The sequence below is a fragment of the Passer domesticus genome, chromosome 2, assembly GCF_036417665.1.
Source record: "Passer domesticus isolate bPasDom1 chromosome 2, bPasDom1.hap1, whole genome shotgun sequence".
Classification (NCBI taxonomy): domain Eukaryota; kingdom Metazoa; phylum Chordata; class Aves; order Passeriformes; family Passeridae; genus Passer; species Passer domesticus.
This window is the reverse complement of record NC_087475.1, coordinates 16,202,274-16,217,448: the sequence shown is the minus strand read 5'-3', so window position 1 is coordinate 16,217,448 and position 15,175 is coordinate 16,202,274. Positions and strand designations below refer to the sequence as shown.

Below are 15,175 nucleotides of genomic sequence, written 5' to 3'. Positions count from 1 at the left end.
TATATTTTCTTTTTCGTCCCCTGAAGCCTCAAGTCCTACAAAAGCTCACTACCATGAACAACTGCTCTGAATGGTCGGCCTAAGAGAATTGTTGGAATGAGACACAATCAGCAAGATGCCCAGATTAAACAAGCCACAGGAGGGTTTTCATGCTCATTGACTGATTGATTAAATTTTCTTGTCCACAAATAAAACTTACAACCTACCTTCTATGGTGGCTTTTCAGATTTCAAAACAAATTAAAAAAGACTAATAAATACAGGGTAGGTATTTAATGCTACAAATCTGGACATCTGCTATAAGTCACTTTCTCTTATGACAACATGGATTCATCTATCCCAACCTGAAGCCACGAATAATCCTTTCCAAGTTGGTTGTTTTTTCCTTTTTTCCTCTCTGTACTAAAAAAAGAAAGAAAGCAAGCCTACAGCTACTAGATTCCTAACATGGATGTTTCAGTGATAAGAAAAAAGCACAGTGTATTAACCTGATCCTAAATACCTGCAATATTTCTGGGACAGAAGCCTGTCAAATGAAATTACTACCTGGAGTAGTAATGGTATCAAGTACCAGGTAGAAAAACTGAAGTACCTTTGTAATGGCTTTTTCTTAGCATTTATTTAATACTTGATCTTTTTTATCCACTTGAGCCAGCTGTTAACAGTTGATTCTTATCTATACATTGTTTACAATGTACAGAATACAAACACACTAACACACTTCATTAAGGATTTATGCAATTTACAGTAGTGGGTAGTAACAGGCCCACTTCACAAACAAAGTGTTTTTTCAAATGAATGCAAATTTCATGTACAAATAATTTTGAAAGAATTTAAATTTCATATACAATTAAGGAGTTTAAATGCTGTTTAACTTTCTAATATACTGATATGAAAGTGCAGGGAAGACTAAGAAAAAGTTTCAGAGTTCTCAGATCTTTTATCCTTGACATACCTCTAATGTGTCTCCATCTATTTCTCCTTCTAGTTCCAAAGTACTTCCAACTGCATCAGACAAAATTTCTTTCACTAAACCACAGAACCTAAAAAAAATAAATACAAAGCACAAGATCAAAGAAGAATACCCTTTTGGAAGCAGACTAAACAGATTCTTGCAAGCTGGGCATTGCTTTCAAGCTAATAAACTGACTAGCATGTTCACAGTTTTCTTTCATTACTAACTTTCTCCGTATTTATTCCATTTTAAACGATGAAGAACATCAAACACACACTGAAAAGCCTAATTATTTATAAATTATTATGTTTGCCATAGCAGAACCTGATAGTTACTTGTTTTTGCAATTGCATAGTAAAATCTCAGTAGATTCAACTGAAATACTTTTTTCAGTACATGTTTGGCTGCAAGTGTGATTACTCAATATTTCAGAAAATCAGATGTTGTAGCTTTTTGTCAAGCATTCAGAAAGCCGAAAGTATAAAAGTAGTAATGTAGCTAGAATAACAGAGTTTTAACTAATTTCTAGTTCTCTGGAGTGGAGATACTTAAGTACAAGAACATTTCTTCCTGTAGTTCCCTGCCAGAGCCACTCATTCTTTTCCAAATTCTGTAAGAAATTGTTAACAATTATTTAAAAATTTTTAAAATAGTAATCATTTAATTTCATAGATCTCTTTCATTAAATAACAGAGACATCTCTTGAACTGGCTCTTGTAGCACACTGAATATGGCATTAAAAATGTTTCGTGTTTCATGACACGCAAATTGCACTGCCAAATTCAGGCTGAGGAGGTAACATTAATTTTAGTGTTTCCTACCTTTTATGCAATGCACTCTGCAAAGTTAGTAATTTTCTTTAACCTGAGTTTATTCTGTGTAATACATAAGTAGTAATTATTGCAAGAAATAGTGAATATACCATTATGATCCAAAACCTATGTGCATCAACAACTCCCTCCTACATCATTCAGAAGGTGCATTTGCAATTACCAGTTATAAGGCAGAATTTAGACTAAAAATTTAGGCCTAAAATTCAGTTAGCCTGCTTACTGTTTTAGAGACAACAGATCATCAGAAAACATTTAACTACAGGTACAATCGGTAACACATCTCTGACACAATGTAAGTTAGAATTTCTTGTTACACTTAGATACTCTTATTTAAATCAAACTGAACAGACACAAAAGGGAACATGAAACAATGTAGCACCTTACATGACATGGCCAAGATAAAAAAAAAAATAAGATAATAGCTGTAATTTAGATTAAACTGGTTAAGCCTTTTTCAGACATAATGATTTGTAGATAAACTAATCAGAATCACACAGGAAATACAATGGATGCTCTAATCACCTTAAGCATCACCAAGTTTGCATTGCTTCTTTATCAAGAAAAAATAAGTGAAGAAATAAAGAGTCTGTTTCTCAAGAAAAAGATTGGTTTTCAATCTTTACGAAATCAATTTTATTTAGGATATAGATGAGGTATGCAACACCCACACAAACTGAACTCACCTACTACATTGGTTTTCTGTAGAAAAGTAGATTTGAAAGTCGTCATAGTTATCATGGACATAAAGAAAACAACATCGTTCATCAAACTTGGAAATGCTGTAAAATTCACATTAGGAAAATGTTACAATGTTAACTATTGTAAGAAATAGGGCAATGAGGAGGGTTTTTTAAAATTATGAACACTTAAGAAATATATTTTTCACAGATAATTGCATACTGCTTCTCTGAAGTAATTATATATATTTTCCTTATAACTAGGAGTTTTCAGTTTATTTATATACTCTATAATCCTCTCTCCATTGTGATAAATAAGCTGCAGCTTACTTTGGTAAAATACTGAGGTGTATTGAGGTCGGTTTGTTATTCACTTCTGCTTTTACACAATTCCATCAGACTCCTTGGTACTTTATGACACCTCACAGGAAATTGAATTGCTCTGACACTGATTCAGCTATCTAGAAAACCTTTCCTTAGGACTGAAAAGTACTTCAGGTTTTTGGAAGTCCATTGCTTCTACAAATAAAAAACCAAAAAACTGAACTGGGAAATACCAACAGTGTAACAGATCCTTCTCAGTCTATAATTTTTATGGCCTTAAACTGATAAACAAGTTTTGGGATGACCAATATTTACTCCAAATTGAAGGAATAATTCTGAAAAAGGGATTATTTATTCCATACTGTGTCTTGCCAGATATATCCCATATAAATACGCTGAAGGAAAAAGTGAAATGCCATAAAACACAGCATCAATATGAAAATAAATCTCTTACGCCAACCACTTGCACTGAAGTATTTTGCTACATAATCCCAAGTTGTTAGGCTTTTTAAGTACTTTTGTGCCTTAACTTAATAGCATTTCTTAGATTCTTGCCTGATCTGTTCAGTCAAACTCTTCTGTTTTGCATATCTTCTGCTGAGCCAGTTACTCAAAACACATGGCAGGACACTTTAGTAAAGTTGCCTCGTGTTACATGGCCAATTGATGTTGCCTGTTGAAGCACCATTAAGGGCGACCTCAAAAATTTTCAAAAGTTCCAAATTTTGCCTGAAGACTTTTCTAGAAATATGTGAAAATAATAACTATGCCATTCTTTAGTTTCATTTAGTACAGCAATTTCCAGTCTAGCAAGTCAGAGATGCACATATCAGACTTGAGAACTAAGAGACAAAGCAAGGTGATTCTTCCAGGGGCAAATATAAGACAGACAAGACAGTATCTAAGTAGCAATACTGCATTATAAACATTGCCATGTATGGTGTATATAAGATGAACTGGTTAGTATAAAAACAGTCCAAGAGTTTTGATAGAGTGTATTTTAACTGAGACTATTTTTTCTAAAGGAACGCAATTTCAAAAGTATAGTAATTTAAAGTTGTCACAGACAAAGCAAACATGTAACTCCAATAAATTTTAAAAAGATTGCCTCTTTGAGCTTTGTAATACAGTGAATTTTTAATCATTCAGCAGTGATTAAAAATCAAAGCAAATGAAATTAATTGCTTGCTTCCTTTTGATTAAAGTTATCATTCTCAAAGATTAATTTCTGTGCATTGTGTTGACTGTAGGTAATTAATGTGGCACAGAAACTTTATGCTGAATTATTCTCAATCAGTTCCACAGACTTCAGTAATTCACATTGCATTGGAGTAATAGAATGAAATACCATGTAAAATTCAGTTAAAGCCTGCTTTTTTCGAAGAAGAAAAGACTGAAGTTATGATAGAATCTATGTCTAAATCCACAGTTTTAAGTTTTCAACCACCACTCCTATTAGTCAGAGAAATACTTCTTTGCTGAGCTAACTTGCTTAAGCACATCATACAACTTCAGGGAAGGCAAACTTGGGACTTAAAACTTTAGGCACTCTTAGTCAAGACCAAACCCTAGAAGCCCTCTCCTTTCAGAACTATAAAACCCATTAGGTATCTGAATTTCTTCTTGTACTTGAATCACAAGGTTTGTCAATCACTTAAGCTTTTGCAGTTACACAAGTGACCACAGACAACAGCAATAGATGTCCCTAGAAAGGCCAGATCCACCAGTGTAGAGACACAGGAGCTCAGAGAGAAAGCAAAAGCCCACCTGGTGTTCCCTGTACTTAGAGATCCTCTGGTTCTTAGCTACAGGCTGCATAATTCAGAGAAGAGACAAGTTTAATTTTTTTTCCTCTCCTGGTGTTCTGTCTCTCACCCTTCCAGCAGCAAAGCAACCCAACTTAACACACATAATCTACTTTCTAAATGTAGTCACGCATTTTGCAATTATTAACACCAAATATGAATATTTTCTATCCTTTCAGTTCTCAGAACAATCCTGTTCTTTCTATATAATATTCTGATCTTTTTTGATACTAATATTTTGACCTATTTACTTGTGACTAGTATTTTCATTGATCTAAGCATCACAAAATGGAACTCTCCTAACCATTTAAAGGTTAGTCCTTGAGAAATTCTACTAGTAGCCTACTTACAGCTTAAGAATTATTTTCTGTCCTTAGCAAAAACTACATTTATGCCTCATTTATTAGTTCTTTAATAATACAAGTTTTAGCTAGCAGGTATTTAAATAAAGCCATATCAGAAGCATTTCTCAATTCCAAACATAAAACAGACACTATAGTTTCCTTTACTTAAAGAAAAACAAAGTCTTCTTTCACTTATGGAAGGAAGCAAGAAGCACTAAGGGCTCTTCTTTCCTTCTGCCCTCCATGTTTTTAAATGCAGAGATGGCAATAACTTCAGTGAAACATTTAGAAAAATCTACAAAAATCAGTTATATAATGGAAAAGAAAGAAGCCTACCAGAGAATACATGCACCCAATAACCCTCTCAGATCTGAGTGTTCCTATGAGAAATGTACAGCTCTGCCCGTGCATGGAAAGGCAAACTCATCTGTGACATTTCAAGGCAGGCTGGACACAACAAGCTTTTATAACAGGCCATTATTGAAAGAGAGAGATTTAAGGTAGAATCCAGATTTTTCACTTAAGGGAAATATAAAACATACACAAAAAGACACAGAACTGTTTACTGACATACCAACCTTATTCCCCTAATGGAAGAAGCTGTGAAATTCCATTCATGAATCTGTTTCTGTAAAGAACAGAGGGATAAAGTCAATCACAGTTTAACCTTGACTTAGTATTGAAAACAAAGTCACAACATGGTAAGTAAAAGAAAGGTTTGCCAACATGTCTCTTTCTCTCTCTCTTTCTTTATTCCCCCCATATTTTGAAATAAGATTAATACATGGGTAAGAAACTTATATATTGCTATTTTACTTCATTCCAAGAAAAAATGAATAGAAATGGCACAGGGTGGAAGCAAAGACCACATTTCCTCATATAAATTCAGCAGGAAAAATAAGTTGTGCAGCACAATTTACCAAACATTATGTTTTGATGCAATACATTTACATATCACATTAAACATGGAACAGACTATGCCCTACTCTTATCTAGGCTCAAAGGGAAAGGCACATCTACCTGTCTCCCTAAGAGGTTTTGAGCCAACAGCTTTGGCCCAGGGAACACACAGGAGGGAAAACAGAGGAAGGACAACCTGTGTCTAGGACTGTAGCCCTTCATAAATCTAATTATAGCTACAAGCTGGATCTTTTTTAGCAATGTCAGATATGCAGCAAAAGTTTGCTCTGTAAAGCAAAGTTGTGTCACACACATTCAGCTGAAACAGTGAAGCAGAAAAATGTACTGGAAAAATTGTTCACAGATCCAGGTAATTATGTGGACTTGTCCTGCTCCATGCTTCTTTTCCACACTTTGTCTCTCTATGCTTTTGGTCTATTCTCCATCTATGTTGTTCTAATACTAAGAAAGTGTGGCAAAATACATTGCAGATTTCAAGTCCTTCAATGTGAAGCTAAAATATTTTGTCATTTTTAACAGCTGACACTGTCCATAACTGTACCTACTCCTTTCTTAATCCCCTGTGCCTTACCCAATAATCCAAGACACCAAATATTTTATTTCTTGACACTTACTTGTCACAGGCCATTTCTTCTAGTTTCAAATATTACAGTTGTAAAAGGTTAAAAATGCCTAAAACATTGAACACAATTCTGGGCTTTATTTTTACTTCTAATCTTTGATCTGCATCGTAACTAAAATCACAGAATTCTAATGAGAAATATTATGAGCAGACCAAATAACCTGTGCACTTCTAAGAGACATGGTCAAGATAAGTTAAATCTGAATGACATCAGAACCACTTGATTTCTAACCATAGTCACTCCTTTTACTTTCTCTGTAAAACAAACTTTTGTGTCTGCACAAGAGATACTGAGGCTTGGGCTTCACAGAAATGTAGCAAATTTAAAATTATTGTAGAGTGCTCCAAAATCTACATGCAAATATTACTTTATGTAAAATGAATCAGTACATTTAATAAACTTGTTGACAGTTTTACCATTTCAGGGGGAGAGACATGCCACAAAGACAGCGAGCTCTCATCTGCTTCACTGTTGATTGAAACATAGGCAGGCTGGTAGACTTTAGTTGGTTCTATCACCAAAACCTGAAGACAGAGAGCATTTTTCCTTAATAAACCAGTAGCTAATACACTATAGTATCTTCAGATGCTCAGATATAAACAAAAGGTAATTCTGAAGTAAGACCTAAAAAATTTTCAAAGGAGACAGGAGGCCAAGACAAGGCAGGAAAAGTCTGTGTTCTTATGAACAAAAGAATAGCAGTATCACAATTTGTTACAGGAGACTTACAAGTATTTCTTAGAATGCTTTTAGGGTGGTGGGTTAATTTTTTTATAGCATAAAGATTAAGAAAGTAGGGGTTTGGTTCATGCAGTGAAACAACAGGCAGTTAAGTTTTCAAGTTATTATTATGCTTAGAGTCTTCCAATTCTTGTAATATCCTATCCAGAAACATAAAACATACAAAACTTTTTTGGACATAACATCTTACTGGAAATCTCAGTCCATTAGTTGTTTCTTTCGTTGCCTCAAAAATTATATCTAGCCAGAAAGCCAATCTTTCTTGTTTAGGAGAATGTTCTATGGTGAGTTTCTTGAAACGCTGAATTAACATCAGATTCTGAACTAATGATTTCAAGTACCTAGAATGTATTGAATTAGTGAGTTAACAAAGAGAAAACAAAATTTGACCAGATTCTAAACCCACTTAACTGACTTAGACATCCAAAATGAAATGTGTTTTAAAAGCTACCACAGTGGAAATGGTAGTGTTGATTTCTACAGATTTCTGGAAAGAATAGCAAGTTTAGACAAAGCCTTGAGTCATAAGCTCACATGGGTGTTCATGAACAATAGCTTTTTGCAAATGGGTATAGTTACACAAGTAGTTACATGGGGATTAGACAGGATATGATGAACAAGAAGATGGTGGAGGGAAGCAGCAGCTATCTTAACTCTGAAAACAATGGTTTCACAATTTTTCACAATTGCTTCACAAGGAATCATTACTAATATCCAAATTCTTTCTTATAAAGTATGTGCTTCAATGGGATATAACCTGACAATGTTGGATAACTTAATTTCTCACTTTCCCCCTTCCTTCTCATAATAAAAAAACAGAGCATAAAGTCAGAGTTGCAAACAATCTAAGATAGAAAAATCCAGTGCAAGATCTTTTAAAGTTATCCAGTTATCCAGTGCAAGATCTTTTAAATTTATGTATTTCCCCATAGTTTAGTACTTGAGCAACAGCCTTCTTCACATACCACACTGGAGGTTTCAGCTTAAAAAGCTTCTCTGCTGCTTGTACTGCTTTACCAACATCATTTGCCAGCATGCTCACACTGAAGAACTGTCCCACATCCCAGTAATTGTTCATTTTTTCTAGGCTTCCTTTTCTTCCCAATAAACTGTTTAACCGTACACCTGTAAAATTTTAATTGGAAACCACAATTTTCTATCAGTAAAACACTCTTTTATGTTTTTTCCTGGTAAGCTGATCAGTAAAAGACTAATTTAAGACTTGATTAAGTATTACCAATGAAAATAAAGGAGTAAGTTTTCCCCAAAAAACAACATTGCACAATATAGAAGAAGGATCTGCAAATCATACCTCCAGTACAGAACTTCTACTACACAGGGCTGAAAAACCTCTTTTACTTCCTGTCTAGGCTATCTGTCTCCTGATTCTCAGTGTAAGATGCACAAATCTTTGTCCTCATCTGTACTTACTTCAAGAGATCCATGGCTAGAGGATCACACAAGTCCACCACAGAGCAGGGTCAGAGAAATTATTTAAAGATGCCTTTGCATTCTTAACATTTAAGGCTCAAATATGCATTTCAGACAAGACCAGCTTCCAAATATGTTCAACTATCATTTCCCAAGGAGGATCTGCGTATCTGTTTCTATTACAGGATTTCTTTGTAAATGTAAAGTGATGTGTTTTAGTTAGCACATACATGGAAGATGTAACTGACTCTAGGTAGACAACAAGTAACTCTCCTGGTAGGTCCTTCCAGACAATACTTCTTGTGGATCTCTCAGCTCAGTGACAACAGAAACCCTTTCCTGACATTTCTGAGGAGAACTAGGCCACACTGTCTCGTCCTGGTTTTGTGCCCTGTTGGCTCTGCAATGGGATAATCTCTGTGGTGCAGTAAAGGCAGTTTACAGATGGTGCTGAAGTTGGTCCTTTGTTGTTCTCCAGTCTCTGGGGCCCTTTAGATGGGCCATGATACCAGAAAGCTGCTGCAAGGCAACCAGAAGGAAAATGTGCCTTTGAGATCCCTGTGCTTTAGACTGCCATCCAGGACCCACCACGAAAAAGCCTGAACTGTCTTTTCTGTCTATGCAACCCATCACTGCAAGTATTTTGTTTTCTTCATAGGAAGAGAGGCAGAAAACTTGTCTGTGGCACTGTGCTATTTACCTATTTTTCTCAGTTCCATTGAGCTTTCAAACTGTTGTCCTGCAACAAGCAGCAAAACTGCAAGGTTAATTCCAGAATAGAGAGTTGGCTGGAGTTCAAATCCTTTGCGGTACCTGCGGAGAAGAGTCAAGAACTCACATCTCATTGTTTAGAAGAACTGAAATATTAGTAACAAAGTTTTGGTAGGTATTTAAAGCTATTGATTTACTGTAAGGATTATATGGCTAGTTGGCACCAATGGCCCCAAACCCTTTGTTTTAAAGCTTCATATTCTTTAAAGGTAACTGAGACACAGCTGACACAGGCTGAATGCCTGCCACTAGCTGGTGCAGGATCAAGAGATCCACCTGAAGCTTGCAAGTTCACTGCTACCCATCCATGCTGCATGGGGGGAAAAGAGGTGGTGAGAGAGAATATTGCACAATTACAGTTCAAACCCACATTGCTAAAATTATTGTACTCAGAGGTATGATTATACAAACACACCTATATGAACATTATGTCAGTGAGACCCTGTGTGCATATGCATACCTTAATCTCTTAAGAAAATTTATAACAAAGTTTATCACTGTTTTTCCTTATATACAGTAGATAATTGCATTTCCTGGGGATCCAGCATGGAAACCATCCTTGCACAGAGGACTAACATAACTCCACTTGTACTTCATTTTGGCCTTAAGACACATCAATTATATATTTCCTCAATAAAGACACAGGTTAGTCAACACCCCTCCCAATAAAGTGCATCATTCAATTTCCAGGAGAGTTTATAAAGAGAAGCAATGAAATACATATACAAAGATCTGATGCTCAGTAAACCACTTACTCAAACAGGACCCTGAAAAACAGAGATAAGTGGAACAACTGATCTTCTAATTGTTACAGCCCTGCTTTTCATATCCAGAAGTTAAAAGTCTGAAAGTGCTTTTAAACAGATTTTTTTTTTGTTACCATTCAATGGAATGATCTCGACTGTTGGTATCTTTACAGTCAGAATCAAGAAACATATCCTTGTAGATCCTCCCACATAAGCAAAACATGTCTGGAGCAGGGTGATCACATGTCTGCAGGACTTGAAGCATAACTTGTAGTGCCTTCTCTCTGTCACCTGCATTATTTCTTCTGAAATCAAATACAGAGAATAATACAAATGAGACCTGAAACAGTAACTTCAAGATGGGAGAACAGTATCTATCCTTCATCTATCCCACAATCCATCCATCATTACTGTACACACTCTTGACTTTATTTAAACTGACACTCTTGACTTTATTTAGACTGATGCATGATTGTTGGTTGATTGATAAAACCCAAATTCACTCTCCTGTCATTGGTCTCTACATGTAGGTCACACAAGAACTGATGCAGACCCAGAACTACTCTTTGACAAAAATCTGCCAACTAATTTGATCCCTTCCTGTGTACACAAGCACACTCTGAACCTCCTGCAATGAGAACATCCTGCCTGTTTAGTGTTCATTCCTGACAATACTTAACAAAAATGGCCATTTTCAGCATTCAGTGTGACAGATCATTCAGCTATATCCAAGATTTGTAATCTTGTATCCAGAGAATCCAGAAACAATACCACAAAATACCAACTAATTGCAGGAGAAGCCAGGTCAATCCAATCTTATCCAAAAGAATGGCAGAGCTCAGTATGGAGGCCTTTGAACTCCAACAAGAATAGAAGGGTGAAATTGAACTGTATTTCTTAATTAAAATTCTTCAGATTAGAAAAGTATTTGAAAAACAGACAGCTGTGACACAGCATGTTTTGACAAACATTTAACAATTGCATTAATACGAAAATGGTGATTAAATAGCATTTCCATTCCTTATTATTATCAGTCATATTTTTGGCCTCCATTTACCCTGCTGTTTTTCTAAGTTCAGAACTCAATATTCACTGCAAAAAGTCACTTAGAACAAACAACAATGTCTATTTACAAGAGCAATGCAAACACAGCTGAAGAGTTTAATAGCCTCTTCAACACTTTTTTTCACCACCAGAGAGATTTAAAATATTTACCAACCCCTTTTTAGAACTGTTTACAATTTTCCAATCCCCACCTAGGTACCCATGAACACCTAGGTATCCATCTACAAGGACTATGAGTACTTTGTCAGCAATACCAGTAGCAGATAATGGTTTCTGGTAAATGTATTACTTGCATGCCCCAAAAGGATTAATATTTACTGTAAAGAGACTCTGTTCCTTAGGTAACCAGCTGATGCAATAAGACCAGTAACAGCACATCTGTAGCAAAATTCAGGCTTCTGTGCATGCTAGGTGATGGAGAACATCTAGTAAGATTAAACAGCTTTGTAGCTGGTTGTGAAGGCTTTATCCTGCCTTTGATGTCACTGGCAGAGCATAAACTTTCACAGCAAGTACTTTAATGTTTTTGAAGTCTTTTTTCTTCATATTAACTTCTGTAATCAGCACATAAGGAGAAAGTTGGTATCTTTTTTCAGTTTTACAAAAAATAAAAAGGAGGTAAAAACTGTGGGAGTAAATCCATTGCACAGGTCAGCATGCCCTAACCAAACTTCTTCTGGTCAAACCAGATTATTTCACTAGGAGTACCCAAGCTTTACTGTTGGGTACATTAAAGCACAGAAAATTGAGTAAACAGAGTTTAGAACAAGATTAAGCCCTGATATTATAAGTCCAGTAGTTCCCTGGTCCTGTATAGTGACCATAAAAGTTGGTTTGTGTTCTGAGCTCTTCTAGAAAACATAAGAAATGCACACCTAAAACCTAATGTTCCACTTTAGCATGGAAAATATAAAAATCACTGCTTTCCCAGACTTGACTCAAGTCTGCCTTCTGTGAAATAGTTTATTTATTAATGTTGATATTAAGAGGTGTTAGGTACTGATTGAAAAAAGCATAACTAAAGAAAAAAATACAGTGAACAAATCAAGACACTGCTTACAATGGGACACTGTGCAGATTACAATCTCTGGTCTTCAAAGGATGAACCTGTACACACCAAATACAATACTAGGAGAGTATCACAAAGGACCAAGCCCTAAATAAACACTGTATTAGAGAACTTAAAATGAAAGATCCCTCTCTCTTATAAGGAAAAAAGTATTGTTAAAAATAATTAAATTCAACAAAATTTAGCACATGACAAGTATACACTCATCTAACAGGATATAATTTAAACAATAATCAGTTTAGGTGTCTTTATATTAGACCCTATTTTTCACTGCAGCAGAATTCAATGCCCATTGAGTAATACAAAACCCATACACCAATTATGATAATTTACAAATTTAGGAAATTATCAGCTTCTAAATCCCAAAAAGAGGGGGCAAACAAAGAAAAAAACCCGAACAACATAAAAGATCACATAAGCTCCAAGCAAGTTCTCTGAAGTCAGTATGAAAACATTCTGCTGGATAATATGCAGAACCTGTTACGCTTGACCAAGACAGATTTTCATTTCTTATTTCAGACCCCACACTTTGTCAGGTCTGCATGCCTGACAGCTCATCATTTGTTTCAAGGTGCCTTAATACAGATCTGTGGTGTTATCAATAGAGTAGAAGAGATTACCTTAAATCCTTAAGGTTTAGCACTGACTTCGATTTTTTTTTAAACCAATCTCAGCTATGTTAGCTTCCCCACGCTCCCCATCCCCCATTTAAAGCCACACTAGAACAAATCACAAAAAAAACATGTCATAAAGGACTGCTGGAGGTCATCTAATAGAATCTCCCTCTCACAGCAGGTCCATGGCCCAGCACAAGACCATGGCAGCCTTGGCTGTGTCTCAAAAGCTGCAAGGATGGAGATGCCACAGCCTCTCTGAACAGGGAAAGCTGAAATACTGTGCATGATGATGCACAGGCATGAGAAGGAAAGCAGAAAATGTTATCTTTATGGATTAACTTGGTACACCAAGTGAGATTTGCAAAGAATATCCCCTGAATATGAAGTTTTATAAGCCACAGCAGAATCTCAATAGGCAGCTACAAAAATGACCCTACCACGTTATTTTACTGCTCCTTGGTGCTTACAGGCCATCTTGCACTGAAATACAAATGTCCCTCACAGTACCACACAAACAAGGTCAACTTTAGGAATGAAACAGAATTTTGAAATAGGCATTTTTTCAATGGTGCTCTTCAACACACAATCTGTTAAACTCTCTCACATCTGGAAGAAGATATGTCCTACCTTAAAGAAGTTTGCATATGCACCCAGTGAAAATATGAGCTATTTTTCATATTTTGGGGGGGTTTAGGGGGCACAGTTTTTAGAATCACAACTCACAATCGGAAATTTCTTTCAAAATACACTTTTATTGGTCAATGAGGTAAGAAAAAGGAGTACTACTACAATTTATTTAGAAACTATATTAAAAATCCCTTGGAAAGTGTTTCATAAAACTACTTTTTCTTTCTTACTGCTTTCTTTGTTAGCACATGTTAGTCCTCTTACTGCAATTGTTACTTTGTGAGAACTTGCAGAGAAACCAAACAGAGATAATGAATCTACATTATCTGAACATGACAGCAGCAGAAACTGCTGCCAGTTAAGAAAGAGATCTGTGAGTTACTTCCAAAAACTAGGGCAATTAAGAAAATATCCTAGATCTCAATAAAACACTGCCAAGTGTCCCCAGGCACAATGCTAGGAATTAAAAGAAAATGGACAAGAAATAAAAATTAAAACTGTAAAATTATGATGTCTTTTACAAATACCCAGCACATTAATTGTCAGTACTGTGTACAGTTTTAAGTTTTATTTAAAAAGGAAACTGAACCATCAGGATTAGGGGAAAAAAATTCAAATTGAGGGAATGACCAATGACACAGAATCATTTCTGTATGAAGAAACCTTCAATAAACTAAGATTTTTCAGACAGAAATGGCTACATAGGAATTCTTTATCCTAAAACAAAAGTTGTCCTGCAGGGCACCTTTACAGCCTCTAATCACTTCCTCGAAATTCGTGCCAGTGTTCTGCTGCCAGCTTGGTTCAACCAAACCCTCCAGAAACTGCTGGCTGATTCACTTGCTCATTTGCCAGCTTGCTCACTGCAGTTTTGCCACACAGTTTATCTGTCTGCTGACTCTACCACGTTTCTTCAATCACAGAAGCAGTCTTCCCACTTCCCTGGTCTACACAAGCCTCTTGCATCTGTCTCCCTGTCCTAGCCAACTATCCACTCCTCCTTTACCTCCCTGAATTATTATGCAGGGCAAAAAACTCCTATCACAGTATCTTACCTGGAATAGCACCTGGAACACTCAGTAAAAAGTAGGGTTTTTTTCTCTCTCTTTGATATCATAGCTCCTTTCTTGCTCTCCAAATCCATCCTCTTGATAGCAAATCCTTCTCTACACTCCAGTCTTTAAAAAGAGACCTAGTTTTAAATATACCTAAACACACACACACAAAAATCTTCCTGCTTCACAGACTAGTTTTACCAGCTTTAAAGAACTGGCATGGTTACAGAGCCAGAACTACACTCAGTGAACCAGGCCTTTGCCCAACAAAGTCAACAGGAACAGCATGTATTTCACTGGGACAAGAATTAGCTCACTCTGTTGGTAACAGGTGCTGTAATCTTTTTTTTCCTCAACGATTTGTTCACATCTTTCCCTGTATATTTTTTTTTTTCTATCTAGCTAGATGGGGAAGACTACATATGACAAAAAACTATTGTATTAATGGAAAGTATTTTCTCATGGGCATACACATCTGCTTTCCTTTTAATTTTGTGTCTTAATGACAGCAGAAACATTTTTAAAAATATCTTAATAATTAAGAAATATGAGAACTCATTTTAATCAGAGTT

The 15,175-nt window shown here is 35.8% G+C and overlaps 1 protein-coding gene across 13 annotated transcripts in view; it reads right to left on the bottom strand.

Moving 5' to 3' along the window:
- The window catches only part of MAP3K15 (mitogen-activated protein kinase kinase kinase 15), an 80,618-nt gene that overhangs the window by 20,526 nt on the left and 44,917 nt on the right, over positions 1-15,175 (bottom strand). For 12 of the 13 annotated variants that reach the window (XM_064407532.1, XM_064407533.1, XM_064407542.1 and 9 more), the window contains 8 exons: positions 10,305-10,475; positions 9,354-9,466; positions 8,188-8,347; positions 7,413-7,563; positions 6,898-7,005; positions 5,516-5,565; positions 2,471-2,566; positions 955-1,042 (listed from right to left, as the gene is read on the bottom strand). In XM_064407532.1, the coding sequence (XP_064263602.1) occupies positions 955-1,042; positions 2,471-2,566; positions 5,516-5,565; positions 6,898-7,005; positions 7,413-7,563; positions 8,188-8,347; positions 9,354-9,466; positions 10,305-10,475 (937 nt within the window). Of the gene's footprint in view, positions 1-954; positions 1,043-2,470; positions 2,567-5,515; positions 5,566-6,897; positions 7,006-7,412; positions 7,564-8,187; positions 8,348-9,353; positions 9,467-10,304; positions 10,476-14,603; positions 14,727-15,175 lie in introns of all 13 variants that reach the window. The other variant, XM_064407545.1, reaches the window with a different exon arrangement.